The sequence below is a fragment of the Petromyzon marinus genome, chromosome 80 (assembly GCF_048934315.1).
Source record: "Petromyzon marinus isolate PM22_M1 ecotype Great Lakes invasive population chromosome 80, UKy_Petmar_22M1.pri1.0, whole genome shotgun sequence".
Taxonomy (NCBI): Eukaryota; Metazoa; Chordata; class Hyperoartia; order Petromyzontiformes; family Petromyzontidae; genus Petromyzon; species Petromyzon marinus.
The window spans coordinates 9,695,709-9,721,238 of NC_133746.1; the positions used below are offsets into that span (position 1 = coordinate 9,695,709).

Here is a 25,530-nt window from a genome sequence, read left to right on the forward strand (position 1 = left end):
CAACATCAATGTGATTACCCAAAGATGAACGCTGCTTATATACGTACATGTCCTGGCAGTGACGTTGGTTGATGTTTGGAAGTCATTGCCACTGTGCGCTGTTACAGATGCCTGGTAAAGTCTACCAGGAATCAGATCTGTAAACACTTGTGTTGTATTGGTGGAGGATAAATCGTTGTTCTTCACTGATGCTGCGTTCTTAGTGTCATACAAGTAGACTGTGTAGTAGTCAACGTCTACAGCAGGAATATTAGGTGCCCATGCGACATTCATGGCTGTAGAGTTTCTAGAGCTGATGGTGACAATGACTGTAGGAGGCACTGCAACAGCAAATGCAATATTTAAACACGTACACATTTCAAGGGCTGTATTTGCCGTAAACTAAAGTGATTCAAGTAACACCATGTCAGATACAACGGTTACTGTGATATGGACATCTATTGGACTCGGACATCCTCGCGGTATTCCTGTGCTCTCCTGTTTTCATGAATATTTATTTTACAAACAAACTAAATCCTTCAATTACGTCAGAAAATCTCTTCAGCCTTCAACGAAAAAATCGATCGTAAATTTGAAAGCATTGTTAATTTACTCTTTGGTTCTTTCGGAGAAAGAAAAATCAATTCAATAATAACATACGACGTTTCGATTGCAACACAAACAATCATCATCAGGGTCGAATGAAAGAGAAAACAAACGTAGTAAACTTAGAAATATAATGCAAATAAAGCATAGAGAGTCGGCTAACACAACAGTCAACACCCTACCTGGTTGATCACATTCTTCCAAAGATTGCTAAATTTGAGATAAATTCATGTTAATGGCTTAGGGCCCGTCCATAAATGACGTCACACGATTTTTGACCCCCCCCCCCTCGTCACACGGCGTCACAAAAAGTCAGAACCCTCCTCAAATATGACGTCACAAATTTCTGCCCCCCCCCCCCAAACCATATTTCCATTTTGAAAATAAAACATGCTTCAAATCGCTTTAAACTAAAGTCATTGTAGTGCGTATTTAATGTGGCACTGCACTCTGATGTTGTAGGAGTGTTGTTATAACAATTAGTGTTGTTATAACAATTCTGTATTTTTTAAGTTGCACATTTTTACGTGACGTCACATTTCTCAACCCCCCCCCCCCCTCGTCACACATCGTCACAACTGTCTGACCCCCCCCCCTCCCAGGTGCGTGACGTCATTTATGGACGGCCCCTGAGTTTTTTTCCAATACGATCGGAAGTAGACCCTTTTCAACCTTCAAACATAGTTGATGATATTTAAACAGGCAATTTTAATAAATGAACGTTCTAATAATATGTTAAGAACCCTTGTTTTTACACCTCTGTAGTGTTTTTCAATATTTGGTGCTTGCATATCATTGTTCTTGTCACTTTCTTGTCTCCCTTCAAATTAATTTTAGTGGCCATTGTTATTGATCTTATTTAACGTTCAAGTAACAAAAACAACACGCATTCTAACTTTGAAAACCTAGCAGCCACTTGCTGTCAAAAAGCTCCTGAAAGGAACGTCGCTGATTGGCCGAGGTCTGCTGCCGAGTCCACTTAGGAGCATTCCGATTGGCTGACATTGGCGGGTTCCGCATCATATCGTGAACACATTGTTAATCTAAAATCTCTCGCAAACAGAAACAAATGGGGCGGACCCTATGGGAGGCGGATCCTCAATTGAAATATCGTTACATCGATGGCATTGTACACCGCAGGACCACCCTGTACTCGCCCATTCTCCATTATTGTACATCCGTGAACCAGCACTTCATAGTTCATTGGATTAAGATTCTGATTCTGTCAATGTCACCAAACCGAACACCTGGAATTGCATCTCTTGACAAATGTCCTCGTATGTGTGTTGACCTTCTGTTCGCACCGTACCTAAGCCAACCCGTGCTAACTTGATGCCAATCCGTCGGATCTCTGATACCTTCATTTGTTTACATTGGGATGATAGCATAAGTCTATGGGCCCTTTCTGCCAATGTTAAAATAAAAAAAAATAAGAATACAGGGAGTCACCGAGTTACGATGGTCCGACTTACGATATTTCGATCTTACGATGGCGATAGCGATACGACAAAATTGTTAAATATTTTTTCGTGCGGCAGGCAAACGCAGCAGCGTACGAGGTACGATACTGTAACTTTATCATCGCCATCCTCCTCTTCCGACAACTAAGTTAATGTAGCCATCAACAACTTAACATCGTTCAAGTATGCAGACGCACGACAGAATCTTGGTGAGTACAGTACAATATGACACGTTACAATAAGTTCAATGCACGTATGATGCGTAGCGTTAGCGATTTCATTTTAGGGTTACCACGATACGATACATACATTCAATGCATGTTAAAAGTTTTTTTTTCATAGCAGATAGGATTCATACTCTTTGGTTCTATTCGGTAAAGTCACGTAGGTAAAAAATAAAACAACAAAAATCACGACGTTTCGGCCACAACACAAGCGGCCTTCGTCAGATGAAGGGGACCGTGCTCTCACGAGGACAGCGTTGGAGTGAATACAGTCCAGCCCAAGTCGCGTCCTTTTAAGCTGTGTGGGAGGAAACAAAACGCTTTGACAAAGCAATTAGCATAAAATAACCGTAAAGCACAAGAGGACCGGCACGGAGGGGGGGAGGGGTGTGAAGTTGAATGTAGAGGACCAGCACGGGGGGGGGGGGGGGGGGGGGTGGAGTTTACAAATGTAGGTGTGAAATACACTTCTATGAAGGTTTGGTATATCACTACTTGGATAAATACCATTGAAAATTAATTGCCTCGTGGATAAATTCAGATTTCCAAACACAGACACAATTTCAACCGAGAAGATGGTTTCAAATTAAGCAACCATTGGAAAGATGTTCTAAATCATACCAAACATTAAACTAATTTTCAATGCTATTTATCCAAGTAGTGATATACCAAACTTTCATAGAAGCTTATTTCACTTCACACCTACATTTGTAAACTCCCACCCCCCCCCCCGTGCCGGTCCTCTACGTTCCACTTCACACCCCCTCCCCCCCTCCGTGCCGGTCCTCTTGTGCTTTACGGTAATTTTATGATAATTGCTTTGTCAAAGCGTTTTGTTTCCTCCCACACAGCTTAAAAGGACGCGACCTGGGCTGGACTGTCTTCACTCCAACGCTGTCCTCGTGACAGTACGGTCCCCTTCACCTGATGAAGGCCGCTTGTGTTGTGGCCGAAACGTCGTGATTTTTGATGTTTTATTTTTTACCTACGTGACTTTACCGAATAGAACCAAAGAGTATGGATCCTTGCAGTCACGAAAGCTTCAAATCTAGAGCAGTTAGGATTGTTTCCTGCCAAAACTTTATATTAAATTGCAGTTCATATAGGTATGCAAAGAATTTACCTTGTTTTTTTTACTTTACATTTTACTGTGCAATACAGTATTGTAATTAATAAATACATACAGTACAGTATATTGTTTATACAGTACGGTACTGGTAAATTGCTCTGTTTTGCTAAATTATCACCATTCTTTAAAACTCCTGGATAGGCTAGGCCATCTTCGACTTACGATATTTTTGACTTACGATGAGGGTCGTCGTAACGCATCTCCATCGCAAGTAGAGGACTACCTGTAGCCTTTACCCTTTCCGGTATTAGAGCAGACAGATGTTAACATGTTAACATGTTAAAACACCATATGGAAACACCTATTGCCAGGCATCAATATTCTCATAAAAACAGCACACGAGGTGGCGTCACTTACGCGTTCGGTACGTTCCGCTGATGGAGCTGTTGGTAGAATTGCAGTCGACAAACAGGGCAAGTAAATAGTTCCTGCCAGGAATCAGCCCCGCGAACGTGAACGTCGATTCAGCCACCAATTTTGAGGCGATCCAGCTGTTTGCAGCGTCCTTGGTGTCGTTCAGCATGACGGTTTGGTCGATGATGGTGGCAGGCTTCGCCCACGCGATGGTGATCGCCGTGTCATTCCTCGTGACATTCACATTTTCGAACGATGCTAAAATAACAACGTGCACAAAAGGTACATAAATAAATATGTATATACACACACATATATACACCCTCTCTTTTTTTCTGACGAGCATTTGTTTCAATGTCAAATCGACCGATTGCATTGTCCTGGTGACTTCCACCCCCCCCCCCCCCCCCACCATGGGTAATTATGCTTCCGCCAGTGAGGCCACAATTGCCATTTAAAATCGCCCATTTTTCGAGTGAGCGGAAGCGCGCCCTGGGCATCTGTGAAAAAGAGCCTCAAAGCTCATCAGATTCCTCCTCCTCTCGAATCTAAATAAAGATTCCGATTGTGATCCGTGGCCTTGTCACGGTGTTCTCACGGTGCAACGGTGACGCCCCCCGCCCCCAGGACATCGCCTTTCCATGGCATTCCAACATGCGGCGGATCTTTTTACAACGCTTTTATTTAACTCACTCTGTCTATTGTTGTTGTTGTTGTAACCGCCAATATTCTAACTCAATTTTAACCCATTTCCCAATGTGGTATTGACTGCAAACTTGGTATACTTATGTTATAATGATGACAATACTATATTCTATCATAAAAAAGATATATATTTTTAAAAATTATTGTTTTATATGTAATGTTTCGGCTTGGGTCTAATTGTCCACGGTCAACTGACGTTGGCTGCAATTGGCCACGGTCCCCTTACGTTGTGGCAAGCTTCGGGGCCACTTCCCGGAGTCGTGGAGTTCTCCCATTACTAGTACATTTCATAAAAGCGTGTTTAAAAAAAAGTTTTTTTCAATGTTACTTATTTTTATGCCAGTTCCCCTAAAGGGTTAACAACCGTTCATGTCCTTCATTGTTATTTGTGTATTTGTCAAAAGCGATATGGGTGTGGTGTCTGTTATTTCTGGGCTCGCAGTCGAGTTGGAATGACTCTCTGAGATGCATCCCTCGGTTTCTTTTCAAAAGTTAATGGGGGAAGAAGCCAAAACGGGACCTCTTTTGATGGTATCAAAGTATGAAAAAGTATGAAAAAAATATTTGCTTGCATGTTCACCACAGGTACTGTGTGTGGTTAATGCAGAGACTTGATTCCTTGAAAATGTTTCTATTTGGTGTTTGAACAACTTCTGTTGTTTTTCCAGAACGAGGAAAAGGGCGTTTTCTGCTCTACGAAATGTCGTTTTTCGCGTGTCTTCTTGAAGAACCGTATTCATTTTTATGAATCGAGGTTTACCAGCACCAGGTATAACATAATGACTCACCAGGCGAGATGATTCAATCCCCGATCAAGGGATTGCCTGATTAAAAGTTTGACTATTTAATCCTTGCAATGGCGAGTTTGCTGGCATTGCAACGCAGTCACTGGGCTACAGAGAGAGGCTTGCTTAAAGCGTTCGTTAAAATAATGTACGACTCACTTATTTCTGTGCAGCAATCTGCAACTCTTGGGACCTGCAGGGAATACACGGGTTGATTAGAACCAATACTTTACCACAAGTATGACATAAGACAGTCCAACGCATAGAGCAGGGGTCGGCAACCTATGGCTCGTGAGCCAGATGTGGCTCTTTTGATGACTGCATCTGGCTCGCAAATAAATCTTAGCTAACATTTCTTAACATGATAAGTAATGAATAATTCCGCTGACATTAAAGTAAACATTACAGAAATCACAGTGTTAAAAATAACGTTTAAAATATAAAACATTCTCATTCATTTTAATCCATCCATCCATTTTCTACCGCTCCTGCTCAGGGTTGCAGGTGGCTGGAGCCAATCCCAGCTGTCCGACACCAAAACTCTATTTCTATTGGATAATGCGGTAGCCTACGGGTCGTTGTGAGGTCAAGAAGTAAACTTCTGTCCTTTTAATCAAATAGTCAGCTAGCTAATTTGTGCAGAGCAAACCCTTTTGATGAAGAAGATTGCGAAAAGAAAAAAAGATGAGGAGTACCGCACATTTCAGCACGAATGGACAGAAGAATTCGCCTTTGTGGAGAGACCAGGTTCTGCGGTGTGTCTAATATGCAATGATAAAATTACATCGATGAAACGGTCAAATATAAAGCGGCACTTCGACACACGCCATGCTACATTTGCATTGAAATATCAAGCGGGGGGCAATAGGAAGAAGGCATACCAAGAGCTACTGTCCAGAGTGCAAGCTAGTCAGCAGCAACTCCGTGTATGGACCAGACAAGGTGAAGGGAATTCGGCTAGCTTTGCTGGTTCTTTAGCAATTGTGAGGAACGGAAAGCCATTCACAGATGGCGAGTATGCCAAAACATTCATGCTTGATGTGGCCAACGAACTTTTTGACGACTTTTCGGATAAAGACAAGATAATCAAACGAATAAAAGACATGCCTCTGTCAGCAAAAACTGTTCACAATCGTACCATAATGATGGCAAATCAAGTGGAGGAAACACAAGTAAAGGACATAAATGCAGCGCCATACTTTTCCCATGCTTTGGATGAGTCAACAGACGTAAGTCATTTATCCCAGTTCAGTGTGATTGCAAGGTATGCTGCCGGTGACACACTGCGTGAGGAAAGTCTTGCTGTTTTGCCAATGAAAGGGTCAACAAGAGGGGAGGATTTATTCAAGTCTTTCATTGAGTTCGCTAAAGAAAAAAATCTACCGATGGATAAGCTTATTTCGGTGTGTGCTGATGGTGCTCTGTGTATGGTGGGGAAAAACAGAGGATTTGTAGTGCTTCTTCGTCAACATGAAAAAAGACCAATCCTAAGTCTTCACTGCATTCTACATTAGGAGGCGCTTTGTGCTCAAATGTGTGGCGAGCAGCTTGGTGAGGTGATGTCACTGGTCATTCGGGTGGTCAACTTTATTGTTGCCCGAGCTTTAAATGATCGCCAGTTTAAAACACTGCTGGCTGAATTTGGGAATCATTATCCCGGTCTGCTTTTGCACAGCAAAGTGCGTTGGTTGTCAAGAGGGAATTTGCTCAGCCGTTTTGCGGCTTGCCTGAGCGAAATCCGAACTTTACTTGAAATGAAAGATGTCGAGCATCCTGAGCTAGCTAACACTGAGTGGCTCCTGAAGTTTTACTATCTTGTGGACATGACTGGACATCTGAACCAGCTCAATGTGAAAATACAAGGCATTGGAAATAGTCTTATCCCTTCAACAAGCAGTGTTTGCATTTGAAAACAAGCTGGAACTCTTCATCGTGGATATTGAAACAGGTCGTTTACTGCACTTTGAAAAACTGAGAGAATTTAAAGATGCGTGCACAGCAAGTGACCCCGTTCAACATTTTGATCTCCAGCAGCTAGCTGGCTTCACATCTGATCTCCAGCAGTCATTCAAAGCACGCTTTGGAGAATTTCGTGAGCACACTCGTCTTTTCAAGTTCATCACTCATCCACACGAGTGTAAAGTGGACAAAGCCGACCTGAGTTACATCCCTAGTGTCTCCATCAGAGATTATGAGCTGGAAGTTGCTGACCTGAAGGCCTCAGACATGTAGGTGAATAAGTTCAAGTCACTGAATGAAGATTTGGAAAGACTTGAACGACAGCAAACAGAGCTGGCGAGCAAACACGAGTGGACAGAAATGAAAAAACTTCAACCCGCAGACCAGCTGATTGTCAAAACATGGAACGCGCTTCCTGTCACATACCACACACTGCAGCGTGTGAGTATTGCTGTATTGACCATGTTTGGTTCTACGTATTCACGTGAGCAGTCGTTCTCACATCTAAAAAACATCAAGACCAACCTACGATCCCGTTTAACGGATGAAAGCCTCAATGCCTGCATGAAGCTTAACCTCACCACGTATCAACCAGACTACAAAGCCATCAGCAAAACCATGCAGCACCAGAAGTCGCATTAATGGAAAGAAGTATTTTATTTATTATTGGTTGTTGGTATAACGTTATTAAAAAAAAAGATACAGAGACTTATTATATTCTAAATTTGGTGGTCTTAGTTAAAAATACACGCATTTAGTTGTATTCAGTGTTAAAAATATTATATGGCTCTCACGGAAGTTTATTTTCATGGCTCTCTCAGCCAAAAAGGTTCCCGACCCCTGGCATAGAGCATCAACAACATCCCATCATTCATGCCGTTCGACCGTCACGCAAATGCTTTTTGTGTTTCGTTTGTTGTCCTACCCCCGGCACGCTTGGCTACATATGATGCGAAAGAAGTTCAACATACATAGGTGGAAACACTTTCCTCATATTTTTTTTTAAACAGAACTGGAATTTTGCCAATTTAGGTAGAGAACTAACCATAAGTGTTTTTTTTGGGGTTAAATCGCGTAAATATATAAATGTGTCGTTAAATCCGCCACCACCCGACACAGCCAACTAGTAAGATTTGTCACGGAAACAAAACGTGCCAATTAGTTACGAGTTCATGATTAAATTTCATGCGATTTGTTTTGTCCAGTCAATTTTAATGTACAATTTTTTTATTTTATTGAGGGATTGTGCGGTGTTGTCTTGGTATGGTTCTGGGACTGTGTTTTCTGTTGTTCTACTGCCCCTTTCCAAAGCTTGGACATTGATGATTTAATTTGAGCTCAGAAACTTTATTTATTTATTCAAAGGGCACCAAGGTGGCTAGATGTTAACTACCTCGCCTGATATGCAGGAGGTCGTGGGTTCGATCCCGACCCTGATGATGCCTGCTGCTGTATACAGTAAAACCTTGGATTGCGAGTAACTTGGTCTGCGAGTGTTTTGCAAGACGAGCAAACATTTTAAATAAATATTAATTTGGTAAACGAGCCAGGTCTTGCAATACGACCAGTACGTATACCCTTTGTCTGCTGAGCATCACGTGATCACAACTGATATACGAGTGCTTTGATATACAAATGCTTTGGATTACAAACACGTTTCCGGAACGAATTATGCTCGCAATCCAAGGTTTTACTGTATTTGGAGTCGGCATCTTTCTCTCATTGCGTGTTGAGATTACCGTGATTATTTTGGTGCTATAAATGTCAAAATAATGGGGCCAATTTGTTGAGCTATCATTTGTAATGGCCAGGTCGCTTCTGAACAACAAGTTAATACCTCAGTGGGGCTTTGCCTGGTAGGATGGGGATGATTGAGTGTTGTATTTGCATGTGTTTGGGCAATAATAATAATGATAGTTTTTACCCTTCCTGGCAATAAAGCAGGAAGTGTTAAGATGTTCAAATGCCAAAAAAATATTTTTGCAAGGAATCACGTCTGCATTAACCACATGTACTTGTGGTGAACATGCAAACACACACGCTCTGATAATACATGCATTGTCTTTGAAAATGATTGGCCTACACCAGAGACAGCAGCTTTATTTAGGGCCTAGTCTCACCAGCAGTGTCAGACCAGAGAACGATGCCAAAAGGCAAACAGTACAAGGACAATGCACCATCGGAGCATTTGTAGCCCGGGGTGAGCAGCTACAAACTGGGACCTTTTTGCCAGTATCAAAGTGTAGTGAGTCACTTCGGAGCCACTAGTTAGGAGGCAACAACGTTTATTCTACGCTATATAACACCGTTACACACGGGACTACGATATGCCTATCTCTTACACACCATTACACACGGGATAACTATAAACGGGTCAGAGCAGTCAACGTGCTGTCTAGCCCACGACGTCGGAGACGTAGCACCTTGGTTCACTTCACCTGCAGACAGCCCCGATCTTCAATCGGGGCTTCCCTTTTACCTCTCTCGGCGTGGCCGAGCTCCACCCTCGGCTGCGCCCACTTCCGGCTCCGCCCTTAACCACGCCCCCTACAGGAACTCTCCCCTCAGTCACCTTTGCCCCACATTCCTCACCCCGGCCCTTCACGTGCTTCACCCGAGGCTCCCTTCCGCCAGCAACCCGCACCATGCTCCCTCGTGACCAATCACGTGGCATTCACTCGCTGTGCTGGCGAAGTGGCTGCTATCCCCTACTCTGCCGGTAGGACTCATCAGACTATCTCTGCGAGCACCCAGTACCACGCACCCTAGCGACCCACTGTGTGGTACTGCATGGCGTGCTAGCCCTCTACACCCATATTTCCTCATTCCACTGTACTTAGCGCTACGCGCCGTAGTGATCCATTCTATATCACTACAAAAGTATTAACATATAGAAATAGTATTATTGGTTCTTTCGGTAAAGTCACGTAGAAGGGAAACAATAAAATAATAAAAATATAAAACAATAAAATTATCACGACGTTTCGACCGCAACACAAGCAATCATCATCAGGTGTGAAAACCACAACAAGAAAAATAACCGCCACTTTTTTCAAATTTTCTTGTTGTGGTTTTCACACCTGATGATGATTGCTTGTGTTGCGGTCGAAACGTCGTGAGAATTTTGTTTTATATTTTTAGTATTTTATTGTTTCCCTTCTACGTGGTGACTTTACCGAAAGAACCAAGAATATGAATACCTGCAGTCACGAAAGCTTTAAATCAAAATATAGGAATAGGTTTTACCCTTTCTGCCAATAAAACAGCAGTTGTGTTAAGATGTGCAAACACCAAATAGAAACCTTTTCTAAGGATTTAAAGCTTTCGTGACTGCAAGGATTCATCTTCTATGGTTCTTTCGGTAAAGTCACCACGTAGAATGAGAATAAAATAATAAATTGATCAAATAAAATAACACAATAATATTCTCACTCCAGCGCTGTCCTCCAGACAGTCTCGTCCCCTTCACCTGATGAAGGCCGCTTGTGTTGTGGCCGAAACGTCGTGAGAATTTTATTGTGTTATTTTATCAATTTATTATTTTTTTCTCATTCTACGTGACTTTACCGAAAGAACCAAATAAGACTTTTCGAAGGAATCAAGCTTCTACATCAAACACACACCCGGTACTTGTGGTGATTTTTTTGTACCGTGATAACAAAAGAGCTTTGTAGCTCATCGGATTCCTCCTTGCAGTATAAATTACACCTTCTGATTTTGACGACAAGGCTGAGAGTTGCGGTGGAATCGCGGTCAGCTGCTTGGATTAAAAAACAAAAGAAGTCAACACCAGACCGGAGTAGATATTTGATTTGGGTGCCGTCCATAAATGACGTCACGCGATTTTGAACGATTTTTGACCCCCCCCTCCCCCCCTATCGCCACACGGCGTCACAAAAAGTCAGACCCCCCCCTCAAATAGGACGTCACAAAGCTCTGCCCCCCCCAAAAAAAAATATAAAACACGCTTCAAATCGCTTTCAACTATTGTCATTGTAGTGCGAATTTAATGTGGCGCTGCACTCTGATGTTGTAGGAGCAAACATTTATTAAAAAGTCTATTTCATTCAGTAGAACGTGTTGTCTATGTTTATTTAAAGTTGCACATTTGTATGTGATGTCACATTTCTCAAACCCCCCCCCACCCTCGTCACACATCGTCACAAATGTCTGCCCCCCCCTGCCCCCTAGGTGCGTGACGTTATTTATGGACGGCCCCTTGACTAAATAAAGCAGACTTGCTTGAAGCACGGAAATCCCCACTTTTACCAAAAATTCCGTGACGTCAAGGCTCGCCCTACACAAATATTTGGCGTTGGCAGGGCCATATTTGCATGATAAATAGTATCAAACCTATCAACAATGAAATGCATGTCATTGGTATATACATGTCATTGATATATCAATTCATATACAGGGTGCTTAAAACATGTTTGCACTTCTTTGGGACTATCGTTTTTCTTGAAAAAAGAACGGATGATAATACACTATAACACGATCACAAACGTAATGTTAATAGCTTCAAAAAGTCAAAGAGTCTCCCACTTGTTCGCCACCTCCAGAGCCCGGACGCACATTTCTCGTGGTGGTGTTGTTGCAAATTCTCAGAAGTGTTAAAACATTTTTTCTGAAGCACCCCGCATATATAAATAGCGTGTGCTTTTAGTTTCTTGTCCTTCCCCCGCACCTCCGATTAGCACGGTTGGCTACATATGGTGCGAAAGTTCAACATACATACGTAATTTTATTTGCATAATATACATGCAAATTATGAAACCATATCTGCAGTGAAATTGCAATAGAAAATGTATGACAAAATGTATTTAAAATATGTATGTCAAAAAAAAGCCGTCTAACAAGTTTTGCATTGGACAAGCCCTCTCTGACCACTGCGAACAAGGCACTGGCACGTGCCGAAAATAAACCCCTTCTACCGGTGTCAAGTACAGGGACATTGTTAGTAAAGTGCTTACAAGTAGCCGCGGTGGCTAGGAGATGTTCACTACCTCGCCTGGTGTGCAGGAGGTCGCAGGGTCAATCCTGACCCTGACTACGCCTGCTGCTGCTGTATATTTGGAGTCTGCGTGTCTCTCTCATCAGCACAGTGGCTAGGAGATGTTAACTACCTCGCCTGGTGTGCAGGAGGTCGTGGGTTAGATCCCGACCCTGACGACGCCTGCTGCTGTATATTTTGAGTCTGCGTGTCTCTCTCTCTCGCCTCGTCATGAGATGTTAACTACCTCGCCAGGTATACCGGAGGTCGCAGGTTTGATCCTGACCATGATGCCTGCTGTTTATTTAGAGTTTGCATCTTTCTCCCCGTGGTGGCGTGGATTTTTCCCCTCCACATTTAGAATCAACATCACCACGTGTTCAGAGTATTCTAAGCACCGTGACGTTTCGCCAGTAATTACAACCAGCTTCATCAGGCGGACAGCAACATTTGTGGAGAAACCCTCCTCTCTCGTTCCTTAAATAGAGAGGGGGGGGGGGGTTAGATGTGACGACGTCATGTGTGGCTCCTCGTGACGTTTGTCGGGGGGTTTTATTTAATACTGACTCTGTCACGTGCCCTACACTCAACCCACGTGATCACCCGCTTTGCTTGGGCTATCATTTGCGAGAGCTAGGTTGCTCGCCTGAACAAGAACCACATTGCTCAGTGGTAGAATACAAAAAAAATAGTTCATAGTTTACACCATGGCCCACTTTCTCTGCTGCTACAACACTCGCCACACTGCACCGCAAATCGGATTGCGCTTTGAGAGCGCGCCATTTCCTTTCGGTTGCTCAGCATGTTACATTCGGTGTTATATCGTTTAATCCCCATTGTGCTCCCTCACGCCTTCGTCTCGCGTCAAAGGACAAAGCATCCAATCAACGGGGGTCTCTCTCACGCACACGCTGTGCAGCCCTTTGTGTTCCAAGGGCAGCCCATCTCCATTTAAGTGAACATCAGGGGGCTGTCTCTTGAGACCAATTCAAGTGAACTCTGCTTCACGCAGTAAGGGTGGCTGAACTTTCCCCACTTGGTAAAGATAACTTCATTGCTAGGCTAGGGGTACACAAAAAAAGGATAAGTGGTATGTATGTATGTTGAACTTCTTTCACACCGTACGTAGCCAACCGTGCTAATCTGAGATGTGCACGAAGGACAACAAACCAATACGCAAAAAAGCCGTTCAAAAAAAGTTTAGTTTTCAAATGGACCTCGGCAGTGTGACCTTACGGCCTTTACTTGAATGGACCTCAGAGGGTACCTCAGTAGTGTCCGCTTCCTTGGGCCACTGTCTAAGATCGAGGTGCGGGAGTAACGTTGAGAGCCATTGTCGCGAGTAATGTTCGCAAAAAAGCCGTTCAAAAAAAATTAAGTTTTCAAATGGACCTCGGCAGTGTGACCTTACGGCCTTTACTTGAATGGACCTCAGAGGGTACCTCAGTAGTATCCGCTTCCTTGGGCCACTGTCTAAGATCGAGGTGCGGGAGTAACGTTGAGAGCCATTGTCGCGAGTAATGTTCGCAAAAAAGCCGTTCAAAAAAAATTAAGTTTTCAAATGGACCTCGGCAGTGTGACCTTACGGCCTTTACTTGAATGGACCTCAGAGGGTACCTCAGTAGTGTCCGCTTCCTTGGGCCACTGTCTAAGATCGAGGTGCGGGAGTAACGTTGAGAGCCATTGTCGCGAGTAATGTTCGCAAAAAAGCCGTTCAAAAAAAATTAAGTTTTCAAATGGACCTCGGCAGTGTGACCTTACGGCCTTTACTTGAATGGACCTCAGAGGGTACCTCAGTAGTATCCGCTTCCTTGGGCCACTGTCTAAGATCGAGGTGCGGGAGTAACGTTGAGAGCCATTGTCGCGAGTAATGTTCGCAAAAAAGCCGTTCAAAAAAAAATAAGTTTTCAAATGGACCTCGGCAGGGTGACCTTGCGGCCTTTACTTGAATGGACCTCAGAGGGTACCTCAGTAGTAACCGCTTCCTTGGGCCACTGTCTAAGATCGAGGTGCGGGAGTAACGTTGAGAGCCATTGTCGCGAGTAATGTTCGCAAAAAAGCCGTTCAAAAAAAATTAAGTTTTCAAATGGACCTCGGCAGTGTGACCTTACGGCCTTTACTTGAATGGACCTCAGAGGGTACCTCAGTAGTATCCGCTTCCTTGGGCCACTGTCTAAGATCGAGGTGTGGGAGTAACGTTGAGAGCCATTGTCGCGAGTAATGTTCGCAAAAAAGCCGTTAAAAAAAAAATAAGTTTTCAAATGGACCTCGGCAGGGTGACCTTACGGCCTTTACTTGAATGGACCTCAGAGGGTACCTCAGTAGTATCCGCTTCCTTGGGCCACTGTCTAAGATCGAGGTGCGGGAGTAACGTTGAGAGCCATTGTCGCGAGTAATGTTCGCAAAAAAGCCGTTCAAAAAAAATTAAGTTTTCAAATGGACCTCGGCAGTGTGACCTTACGGCCTTTACTTGAATGGACCTCAGAGGGTACCTCAGTAGTGTCCGCTTCCTTGGGCCACTGTCTAAGATCGAGGTGCGGGAGTAACGTTGAGAGCCATTGTCGCGAGTAATGTTCGCAAAAAAGCCGTTCAAAAAAAATTAAGTTTTCAAATGGACCTCGGCAGGGTGACCTTACGGCCTTTACTTGAATGGACCTCAGAGGGTACCTCAGTAGTATCCGCTTCCTTGGGCCACTGTCTAAGATCGAGGTGCGGGAGTAACGTTGAGAGCCATTGTCGCGAGTAATGTTCGCAAAAAAGCCGTTCAAAAAAAATTAAGTTTTCAAATGGACCTCGGCAGTGTGACCTTACGGCCTTTACTTGAATGGACCTCAGAGGGTACCTCAGTAGTATCCGCTTCCTTGGGCCACTGTCTAAGATCGAGGTGCGGGCGTAACGTTGAGAGCCATTGTCGCGAGTAATGTTCGTCGCGCGGCAATCGCACCGATCGAATGTACGTTGTTTTTTTCCACGAAGTCGTCGTCGGCGACCGAACGTTTACTCAGCACCGTGTCGACCGCCCGCCACGGACAGCGTATTGCCCTGCACAAAACAACCGTCTGTCCTGGGTGACTTCCCAAGAAAGGGGCAACATCTCCGCACCCTCATTCACGCTGTAATCGGGGCTCCGGCGATTAAACAACAACAACAAAAGTGTTAGTTCGTAGTTGCTTTAGATCCTCATAGAACTGTGTGCATGGCATCGCGGTGGCGAGATGTTAACTACCCTGCCTGGTATACAGGGCGTCATGGGATAGATCCTGAACCTGACGTCTGCTGCGTATTTGGAGTCGGAATGTTCTTCCCGTGGTTGCACGGTGGTTAACTCTGGGCGAGGTAGTTAACACCGGGCGAGGTGGTTAACGTCGGGCGAGGTGGTTAACGCCGGGCGAGGCGGTTAACGTCGGGGGAGGTGGTTAACGCCGGGCGAGGTGGTTAACTCTGGGCGAGGTGGTTAACGCCGGGCGAGGTAGTTAACTCTGGGCGAGGTGGTTAACGCCGGCGAGGCGGTTAACGTCGGGGGAGGTAGTTAACTCTGGGCGAGGTGGTTAACGCCGGGCGAGGTAGTTAACGCCGTGCGAGGTGGTTAACGCCGGGCGAGGTAGTTAACTCTGGGCGAGGTGGTTAACGTCGGGGGAGGTGGTTAACAGCGGGCGAGGTGGTTAACGCCGGGCGAGGTAGTTAACGCCGGGGGAGGTGGTTAACTCTGGGCGAGGTGGTTAACGCCGGGCGAGGTAGTTAACTCTGGGCGAGGTGGTTAACGCCGGGCGAGGTAGTTAACGCCGTGCGAGGTGGTTAACGCCGGGGGAGGTGGTTAACTCTGGGCGAGGTGGTTAACACCGGGCGAGGTAGTTAACTCTGGGCGAGGTGGTTAACTCTGGGCGAGGTGGTTAACGCCGGGCGAGGTAGTTAACACCGGGCGAGGTGGTTAACGCCGGGTGAGGTGGTTAACGCCGGCGAGGCGGTTAACGTCGGGGGAGGTAGTTAACTCTGGGCGAGGTAGTTAACGCCGGGCGAGGTGGTTAACGCCGGGCGAGATGGTTAACGCCGGGCGAGGTGGTTAACGCCGGGCGAGGTGGTTAACGCCGTGCTAGGTGGTTAACGCCTGAAGAGGTGGTTAACGCCGGGCGAGGTAGTTAACACCGGGGGAGACGGTTAACATCTCATGCTTTGTTGGCTTGTCGACCACTCAAGCCGATTGAAACATTTCCGTGCAACACCCGGCCCCACCAACGCTGGCGTGAAAACGCATTCCGAATAACCAGTAAAACAAAATGATTTTGTATTACCGCAACATGAAAATATTACTTTTTTAAACGCAGCTATAGGGTTGTTTATTTTTTTTCTGTTGTTGTGAGGGGCATTTGTGTATCAATGTATGCATGTTGGACTTCTCTCGCACCATATTTAGCTAACCATGCTAATCCATACCGTGTCAACCCATATGGTTTACCACATTCTTGTACAGGTCTATATGGTGTAAAGCCGTTTCAATACGGATAAACTTTGTTTATAAAAAATTCTCTATTTGTGTGTCTCCCTTGTGATGGGACTGTAGGATGAACGTTGAGATTTATAAGGGCACGGGGTTTAGGGGTAGTTTAATCAGGGTAGTTGACCAAACTTATTTTTTGTGATTAAATGTCACCTGGCCATCGCAAACGATAGCTCGACGACGTGGCTTGTGATCACTGTGTGGAAATTGGTAGCAGCGGCCAAACTGCTCTAAACCGGCGGCGTGGCCAACTGATGTCTTCCGAAAGCAGCACGCGGCTCTTTAATCCACCACATGCGGCTCTATGGAAGGGGCATTACGTAGGAAGCGCTACCACAGTGGCGAAGAATAACGAATGTCTCCCGTGCTGCGCCAGAAACTGCTAATACATATTACACAAACACACTTTTATACATGTCCACTTTGACACGTTGAAGACCTCATGGCTACCTTTTGTGGCTCTTGGTCTGTTACACGTTGGTCACCCCTGCACTGAACGCGTGGTGACGTCGATTCTAAATGTGGAGGGGAAAACCCGGAGGACCCAGAGATAACTCCACGCGACCAGGGAGAGAGAGAGAGAGAAAGACGCAGGCTCCAAATATACAGCAGCAGCAGGCATCGTCAGAGTCGGGATCGAACCCACGATCTCCTGCACACCAGGCGAGGTAGTTAACATCTCCTAGCCACCGTGATGATGATGAGAAAGACGCAGGCTCCAAATATACAGCAGCAGGCATCGTCAGAGTCGGGATCGAACCCACGACCTCCTGTGTACCAGGCGAGGTAGTTAACATCTCCTAGCCACCGTGATGATGATGAGAGAGACGCAGACTCCAAATATAGAGCAGCAGGCATCGTCAGGGTCGGGATCGAACCCACGATCTCCTGCACACCAGGCGAGGTAGTTAACATCTCCTAGCCACCGTGATGATGATGAGAAAGACGCAGGCTCCAAATATACAGCAGCAGGCATCGTCAGAGTCGGGATCGAACCCACGACCTCCTGTGTACCAGGCGAGGTAGTTAACATCTCCTAGCCACCGTGATGATGATGAGAGAGACGCAGGCTCCAAATATACAGCAGCAGCAGGCATCGTCAGAGTCGGGATCGAACCCACGATCTCCTGCACACCAGGCGAGGTAGTTAACATCTCCTAGCCACCGTGATGATGATGAGAAAGACGCAGGCTTCAAATATACAGCAGCAGGCATCGTCAGAGTCGGGATCGAACCCACGACCTCCTGTGTACCAGGCGAGGTAGTTAACATCTCCTAGCCACCGTGATGATGATGAGAGAGACGCAGACTCCAAATATACAGCAGCAGGCATCGTCAGGGTCGGGATCGAACCCACGACCTGCTGTACACCAGGCGAGCTGGCTAACATCTCCTAGCCACCGTGATGCCATGCACAAAAATTCCATGAGGATCTAAACTAACTGTTGACTAAATCCACGCCACCACAAGGGGGAGAGAGAGAGAAACGCAGTCTCCAAATAGACAGCAGGCGTCACGGTCGAGATCGAACCTACGCCCTCCTGCATACCAGTCGAGGTAGACAACATATCACCCTGTCCATCGCCTGGCTCGGTCAAGGGCAGCAGCATAATTAGATAAACAACTGTTTTCGTGACCCTATCACACAAAAAATAATATAATAATCCCATAAAAAATTTAATATTACTAAGCGTATATTTGTTTTAAAGGAGAGAAAATCACGTTCATAAATGTAGGCACAATATGAATGTGAAATTGATTTCCTTCCACAAAGTGCACATATATATACACACACAAGAGCAGATGCGCAACGTTTGTGGAATGTTAAATGTGTGCAATAGGTACTTGAATGTCCTGTTGTTGTTGCAACATATTCAGTTGCCTCTAGAGAATTGGCCCCCGGCTGTCGGTGTCACAGAAGCACGAATTGTTTTTATGGATCTCCTAAGTCGCACCGGGGACACACCTCGGGCCGTCGAACAAAAGACGGCCAAAACAGAACAACACACCCGGCGTTTACCGAAAGAAGACACACACCGACGCCGATCTGAATGCCGAGTCACAACATCACCCCGGCACAGAAATCCTCTCTCGTCAAGACGCTCGCGCGTCGAGCTAAAAAAAAGAGTGTCAGATAGCGAAAGTCCGAAGGGGCGAGAGGCTCTACAATTAAATAGTTACAATAATCCTCGAATTAACTGGGGGGGGGGGGGGGGGAGGCGTTGAATGCCAAACCCAAATCGACCAGCAATAATGCTGAAAGTAACCAAGTTGTTAAACAAAATACCACACATTGCGGGAGTAACTGACAAACTCGCTAGAGTTTTTGGGAAAAAAAAATCAGAGTGAGATTTCGCACGGTACGCAAAATACAAAAAAAAGCCTCGTATCTTGTGCTAAAGATCAACTGCCGAAGTCACCAACGTGAAGGCGTGAATTGCTCTCTTGGTAAATGCTACGTTGGACAGACGGGACGAAACATTGGCGTGAGGCTAAAAGAACACCAAATAAATATTGAATAACAAACACAACTGTCGGTATTCTTGGTTCTTTCGGTAAAGTCACGTAGAAGGGAAACAATAAAATAATAAAAATATAAAACAATAAAATTATCACGACGTTTCGACTGCAACACAAGCAATCATCATCAGGTGTGAAAACCACAGCAAGCTCAAATTTATGTGGTTTTCACACCTGATGATTATTTGCTTGTGTTGCAGTCGAAACGTCGTGAGAATTTTATTGTTTTATATTTTTATTATTTTATTGTTTCCCTTCTACGTGACTTTACCGAAAGAACCAAGAATATGAATCCCTGCAGTCACGAAATCTTTAAATAAAAAAATACAACTGTCGGTAGTTGCAGAACATGGCTGCAACAGGGACATTCAATCTTGATTTTGATAACTTTGAAGTGTTGTGTCAAACTAATCATCACTAGCCATCATCAAGACTAATTCGAGAAGCTATTGAAACTGAGAGAAGTAGAAATTACATTAACCGTTCTGACAGCTCCAGGTTTAATACTGCTACAGTATCTATTTGTTTTGTGTTTCTCCCTCGTGATGGGACTTTGTAGAATGAACGTTTTAGATTTATAAGGGGCACGGGTTGGCCTATGAGGTCTGAATTGGTGTGTAATAAGGTAGGGCACTGATAAGGGTTTGACAGGTATGTAGTGGTATAGTGTAGTGTATAGTGGAGTGTATAGTAGTGTATAGTGTAGTGTATAGTGTAGTGTATAGTGTAGTGTATATTATTGTATAGTGTAGTGTATATTATTGTATAGTGTAGTGTATAGTGTAGTGTATATTAGTGTATAGTATAGTGTATAGTGTAGTGTATAGTAGTGTCTAGTGTAGTGTATATTAGTGTATGGTGTAGTGTATAGTGTAGTATATAGTCGTGTGTAGTGTATAGTGTAGTGTATAGTGTAGTGTATAGTGTAGTGTATAGTGTAGTGTATAGGATGAACGTTGAGATTTATAACGGGCACGGGGTGGCCAATACGGTCTGAATTGGTCTGTAATAAGGTAGGGCACTGATAAGGAGTTGACATGTATGTAGTAGTGTAGTGTACAGTAGTGTATAGTGTAGTGTATAGTGTAGTGTATAGGATGAACGTTGAGATTTATAAGGGGCACGGGGTGGCCAATACGGTCTGAATTGGTCTGTAATAAGGTAGGGCACTGATAAGGAGTTGACATGTATGTAGTAGTGTAGTGTACAGTAGTGTATAGTGTAGTGTATAGTGTAGTGTATAGTGTAGTGTATAGGATGAACGTTGAGATTTATAAGGGGCACGGGGTGGCCAATACGGTCTGAATTGGTCTGTAATAAGGTAGGGCACTGATAAGGAGTTGACAGGTATCTCTGATGGACTGCACAGGCAACCAATCGCAAGGCATCCGACTTGAAAATTGGCGTCGGTGTTCGGGTGGCAGCAGTCGACTTGTACCGAGATCCGGCTGAACGTTTGTCGCCACCGACACCCCATTGGTTGTCGCCCGATGAGGCTCGCCGACGTCGCCATTGTTGTAATTACCGACAAAACGCTATGGTTGCTCGACTTGTAAATGCTTTAGTTGTGGGTTCACCCTCCAGCACAAGGCCGCTTCGTGCTGAACCAGTAACTAATTGGTCCCGTTTTGTGTCTGGGTGTTTGCGAGGTTTAACGACAAATGTATAACTCTGCAATCGAACCCAAAAAAACACCTCTATACATTATAGTGTAGTGGTTCTTTCGGTAAAGTCACGTAGAAGGGAAACAATGAAATAAGAAGCGACCTGGCCATCACAAACGAGAGCTCGACGATTCGACACCGAGTTTTGATTTTGGCACTCTGATCCTCACGCCAAGGCCGTAGCCATGGGGTCAGCATTGGGGGGGGACCAAAATTTTAAAACGAATTCCCTGCCATTTCTTGCCTAAAATATTTAAAAATTCACTAACACATAATTTGGACTTTTAATTTATTTTTAACAATAATGTCTAATAGTGTATTGTATTACATTGCTCTGTTTTTTATTTTTTACCTTTTCTTATTTCATTGTATGTAATGGCAGAGATTAGGGATTAATCAAGTACACCCATAACCACAATCATATCAACAGAAATCCTACGGTGAGTACTGTGACGTTTCGCTGGTAATTACATCATCCAGCTTCGTCGGGCGAACGTGCCAGAATTGTGAAAGAGATCCACCTGCAAGATGACGTCATCACCGTGAGCCAATCAGATGCGGAGAGCAGAGGTGGGAGGGGGGGGTATAAATACATCTCACTGTTCATCCTATACACGACACTGTACACTACTATAAACCGCACTGTACACTACACTATACTCTGCACTACTACACACGTGACTTTACCGAAAGAACCAAAGAAGATGAATCCTTGCAGTCACAAAAGCTTTAAATCGCACCTGATGAAGGCCGCTTGTGTTGTGGCCGAAACGTCGTGAGAATATTATTGTGTTATTTTATTTTATCAATTTATTATTTTATTCTCATTCTACGTGACTTTACCGAAAGAACCAAAGAAGATACTACACACCTGTCAATCCCTTATCGGTGTCTACCTTCTGACAGACCAATGCAGATCTAATTGGTTCACCCCGTGCCCCTTATAAATCTCAACGATTATCTGACAAAGTCTTCATCATCACAAGGGAGAAACACAAATAGACACAAAACGTGTTTGGCCCGTATTTTGAACGTTTGTACGCCCGCATGGACCTTTGACCATCTTTTATTGCCGTCTTTGAGCATCTCCATGCCTCCGGCGTGAGACCTTGTTTGATCGTCTCCCACGACGCCTGCCTGGGCAGTGTGGAGGAAGAGTAGACCAGAGGGCTGCCTCCCTCCAACGGAGGCCTACGCACGTCTTACCTTTATCATTCAACTATTTTATTTGATATTCTCGGTTCTTTCGGTAAAGCCACCACCACGTTAGAAGGGAAACAATAAAATAAATAAAAATATAAAACAATAAAATTCTCACGACGTTTCGACTGCAACGCAAGCAATCATCATCAGGTGTGTGAAAACCACAGCAAGAAAATTTTAGAAGGGAAACAATAAAATAATAAAAATATAAAACAATAAAATTCTCACGACGTTTCGACTGCAACACAAGCAATCATCATCAGGTGTGAAAACCACCACGTTAGAAGGGAAACAATAAAATAATAAAAAATATAAAACAATAAAATTCTCACGACTTTTCGACTGCAACACAAGCAGTCATCATCAGGTGTGAAAACCACCACGTTAGAAGGGAAACAATAAAATAATAAAAAATATAAAACAATACAATTCTCACGACGTTTCGACTGCAACGCAAGCAATCATCGGTCGAAACGTCGTGAGAATTTTATTGTTTTATATTTTTTATCATTTTATCGTTTCCCTTCCACGTGGTGACTTTACCGAAAAAATCAAGAACATGAATCCCTGCAGTGAGGAAAGCTTTAAATAAAAATAAAATTTTACGTCACCAGGTGTAAGACTCCAAATAAGCGATGTAGCTCTTTTATTTTCAGAAGCGACGCTGGCTATCACAAACGATAGCTCAACGAAGTGGCTTATGGCGTCGTCGTCGTCGTCACGTGGAAATGTATAGCAGCCAAATGCTCGAAACGCCTTTTCGTTGATTTTTAAATGTGGAGGGGAAAAACCAGAGGACCCGGAGAAAAATCCACGCGACCACGGGGAGAGAGAGACACGCAAACTCCAATTATACAACAGGCATCAGGGTCGGGGTCGAACTCACGACCTCCTGTATACCAGGCGAGGTAGTTCACATCTAAGCCACCTCATAGGTCAAACATCAAACGCGTGGAATCGTCTGTGCACTGGATGGCAATGCCATAGCCCAGCCTTGCGGGCATGATGCCCAAATCAAGATGAGGCCGAGTCTAAACACAGATTTGGGGAAGGATCTGGAAAGAAACAGGACGTCAACATTACCAAGCCCTCGTTTCGTTTCTCCGCAAAAAACAATAGCCAATTGAAGTGAACTACTTTATCACTCACCCCGCGAAGCTCACACAGAGCCAGCAAACCTGGCCACGTGCGATGGCAGCTTACCGAAGTGGCTCATATAATAATCATAGGAGCAGCCAAATAATCGAAGTATTGCCCATAGACTTAACATTGCCATGAGATCTCAGCATTGCTGTCCACAGAAGGAGCATTGTACGTAAAATTATAACACTGCCTCGTAAACTTAACACTGCCCATAAACTTAACACTAAATGTAAACTCTGTTATTATTTACCAGATGAAGCCCACTGAGCTATGAGCTCTTGCTCAGAGGCGACCTGCCCACACCACCTGATGATAGCTCATCAATAGTGGATGGTGTCACCATCACACGTGGGAATTTAAAGTGGCAGCCAAATCATCTCGACGATATGAACGCATTTTGGTTTATACACTACACTATACACTACACTATACACTATACTATACACTACTATACACTACACTATACACTACTATACACTACACGATACACTAATACACACTAATACACACTACTATACACTATTATACACTACACTATACACACTACTATACACTATTATACACTATAGACCACACTATACACTACACTATACACTACACTATACACTACTATACACTACACTCTACACTAGTATACACTACACTATACACTAAACTACTACACTGTACACTACACTGTACACTACACTATACACTACTATACACTACACTATACACTTCTATACACTACACTATACACTACTATACACTACACTATACACTACTATACTCGATTATACACTACACTATACACTACTACATACCTGTCAACCCCTTATCAGTGCCCTACCTTATTACAGACCCAATTCAGACCTTGTTGGTCACCCCGTGCCCCTATAAATCTCAACGTTCATCCTATACACTACTATACACTATACACTACACTATACACTACACTATACACTACTATACACTACACTATACACTACACTACACACTACTATACACTACACTATACACTACACTATACACTACTATACACTACACTATACACTACACTATACACTACACTATACACTACTATGCACTACACTATACACTACACTATACACTACACTATACACTCCACTATACACTCCACTATACACTCCACTATACACTACACTATACACTACACAGCTAAATCATTTCGGTTTCAAATGCGGAGGGGAGGGGGAATAAAACCCCCGACGGAACCCAGAGAAAAAAAAAACACACGACCACCGCAGGCAACGCGATCACGCGAACTCCGAACGTGCAAAAGGCATCGCCAGGGACCAGGATTGAACTGCGTGGCCTCCTGCGTAACAGGCGAGGGAGATAACATCTCAATCTTGATTTGAACCATAGATAACGCGACCGAAACGTCTTCACTTGAAGACGGCCGCTCGTGCTGCGACCGAAACGTCGTGTTTTCCTTTTATTATTATTATTGTTTTTCTCTATCCACGTGACTTTTCCGAAAGAACCACAGAGGGGAGGCAACATCGCCTCGCCATCGCGGCACCCGCAAATTGAATGCCCACAAAAGTAGTCCCTGTTTATAGACCTCGGAGGGGAAATTTCTGCCTGTCGAACCCTGGCCAGGATTTAATAGCGGACGCTGTAAGCCCGACCTCATGACCTCGCCTCGACGACTTGACCCGCGGCTGTGAACCCATGCTCTTTGGTATATTGCCAGGTTAAGGCCCCAGAAGCAGACCTGGCCATACTCTTTGGTTATTTCGGTGAAGTCGCGTAGGTAAAAATAAAATCGACATGAAAAACATTCAAAAACAAAATTGGCCATCGCGCATGATAGCTCAACGAAGTGGCTCATCGCCGTCGTGTGGGCATTTAGAGCAACCGAATCGTCTAAACCGCGTGACGTTGATTCCGAATGTGGAGGGGGAAACCGGAGGACCCTGAGAAAAATCCATGCAGCCACGGGGGGGGGGGGGGGGGTAGAGAGACGCAGACTCCAAATACACAGCAGCAGCAGCAGGCGTCAGGGTTCGAGATCGAACCCACGACCTCCTGTACACCAGGCGAGCTAGTCAACATCTCCTAGCCACCGTGGCGCCCAGAACGCAAATCCATAGCATTTGTCCCTTTAGCCTGTTATGTTTGAATGCCTAAAACATTGAACGCCTATACACGAGCCGCTATGATCGAATCACTTTTTCGTGATCCCCTATCCGTAAACTCTCACCACTCCTTGGCTCTTTCGGTAAAGTCATCAAGGAGTAGTTATAAAATACAATAAATCACGACGTTGCGGGCGCAACACAACAAGCGTCTCGCCACTCAGCCC

General features: G+C 44.5%; 1 protein-coding gene across 5 annotated transcripts in view; it reads right to left on the reverse strand.

The window, feature by feature from the left end:
- LOC116957659 (receptor-type tyrosine-protein phosphatase beta-like) overlaps nucleotides 1-25,530 on the reverse strand; it is a 91,163-nt gene that overhangs the window by 64,391 nt on the left and 1,242 nt on the right. For 3 of the 5 annotated variants that reach the window (XM_076057244.1, XM_076057243.1, XM_076057242.1), the window contains exons 2-4: nucleotides 5,402-5,435; nucleotides 3,756-4,010; nucleotides 48-320 (exon numbers count right to left, since the gene is read on the reverse strand). In XM_076057244.1, coding sequence (XP_075913359.1) covers nucleotides 48-320; nucleotides 3,756-4,010; nucleotides 5,402-5,435 — 562 coding nt within the window. The remainder of the gene's footprint in view (nucleotides 1-47; nucleotides 321-3,755; nucleotides 4,011-5,401; nucleotides 5,436-25,530) is intronic. The other 2 variants (XM_076057247.1, XM_076057245.1) reach the window with 1 other exon arrangement.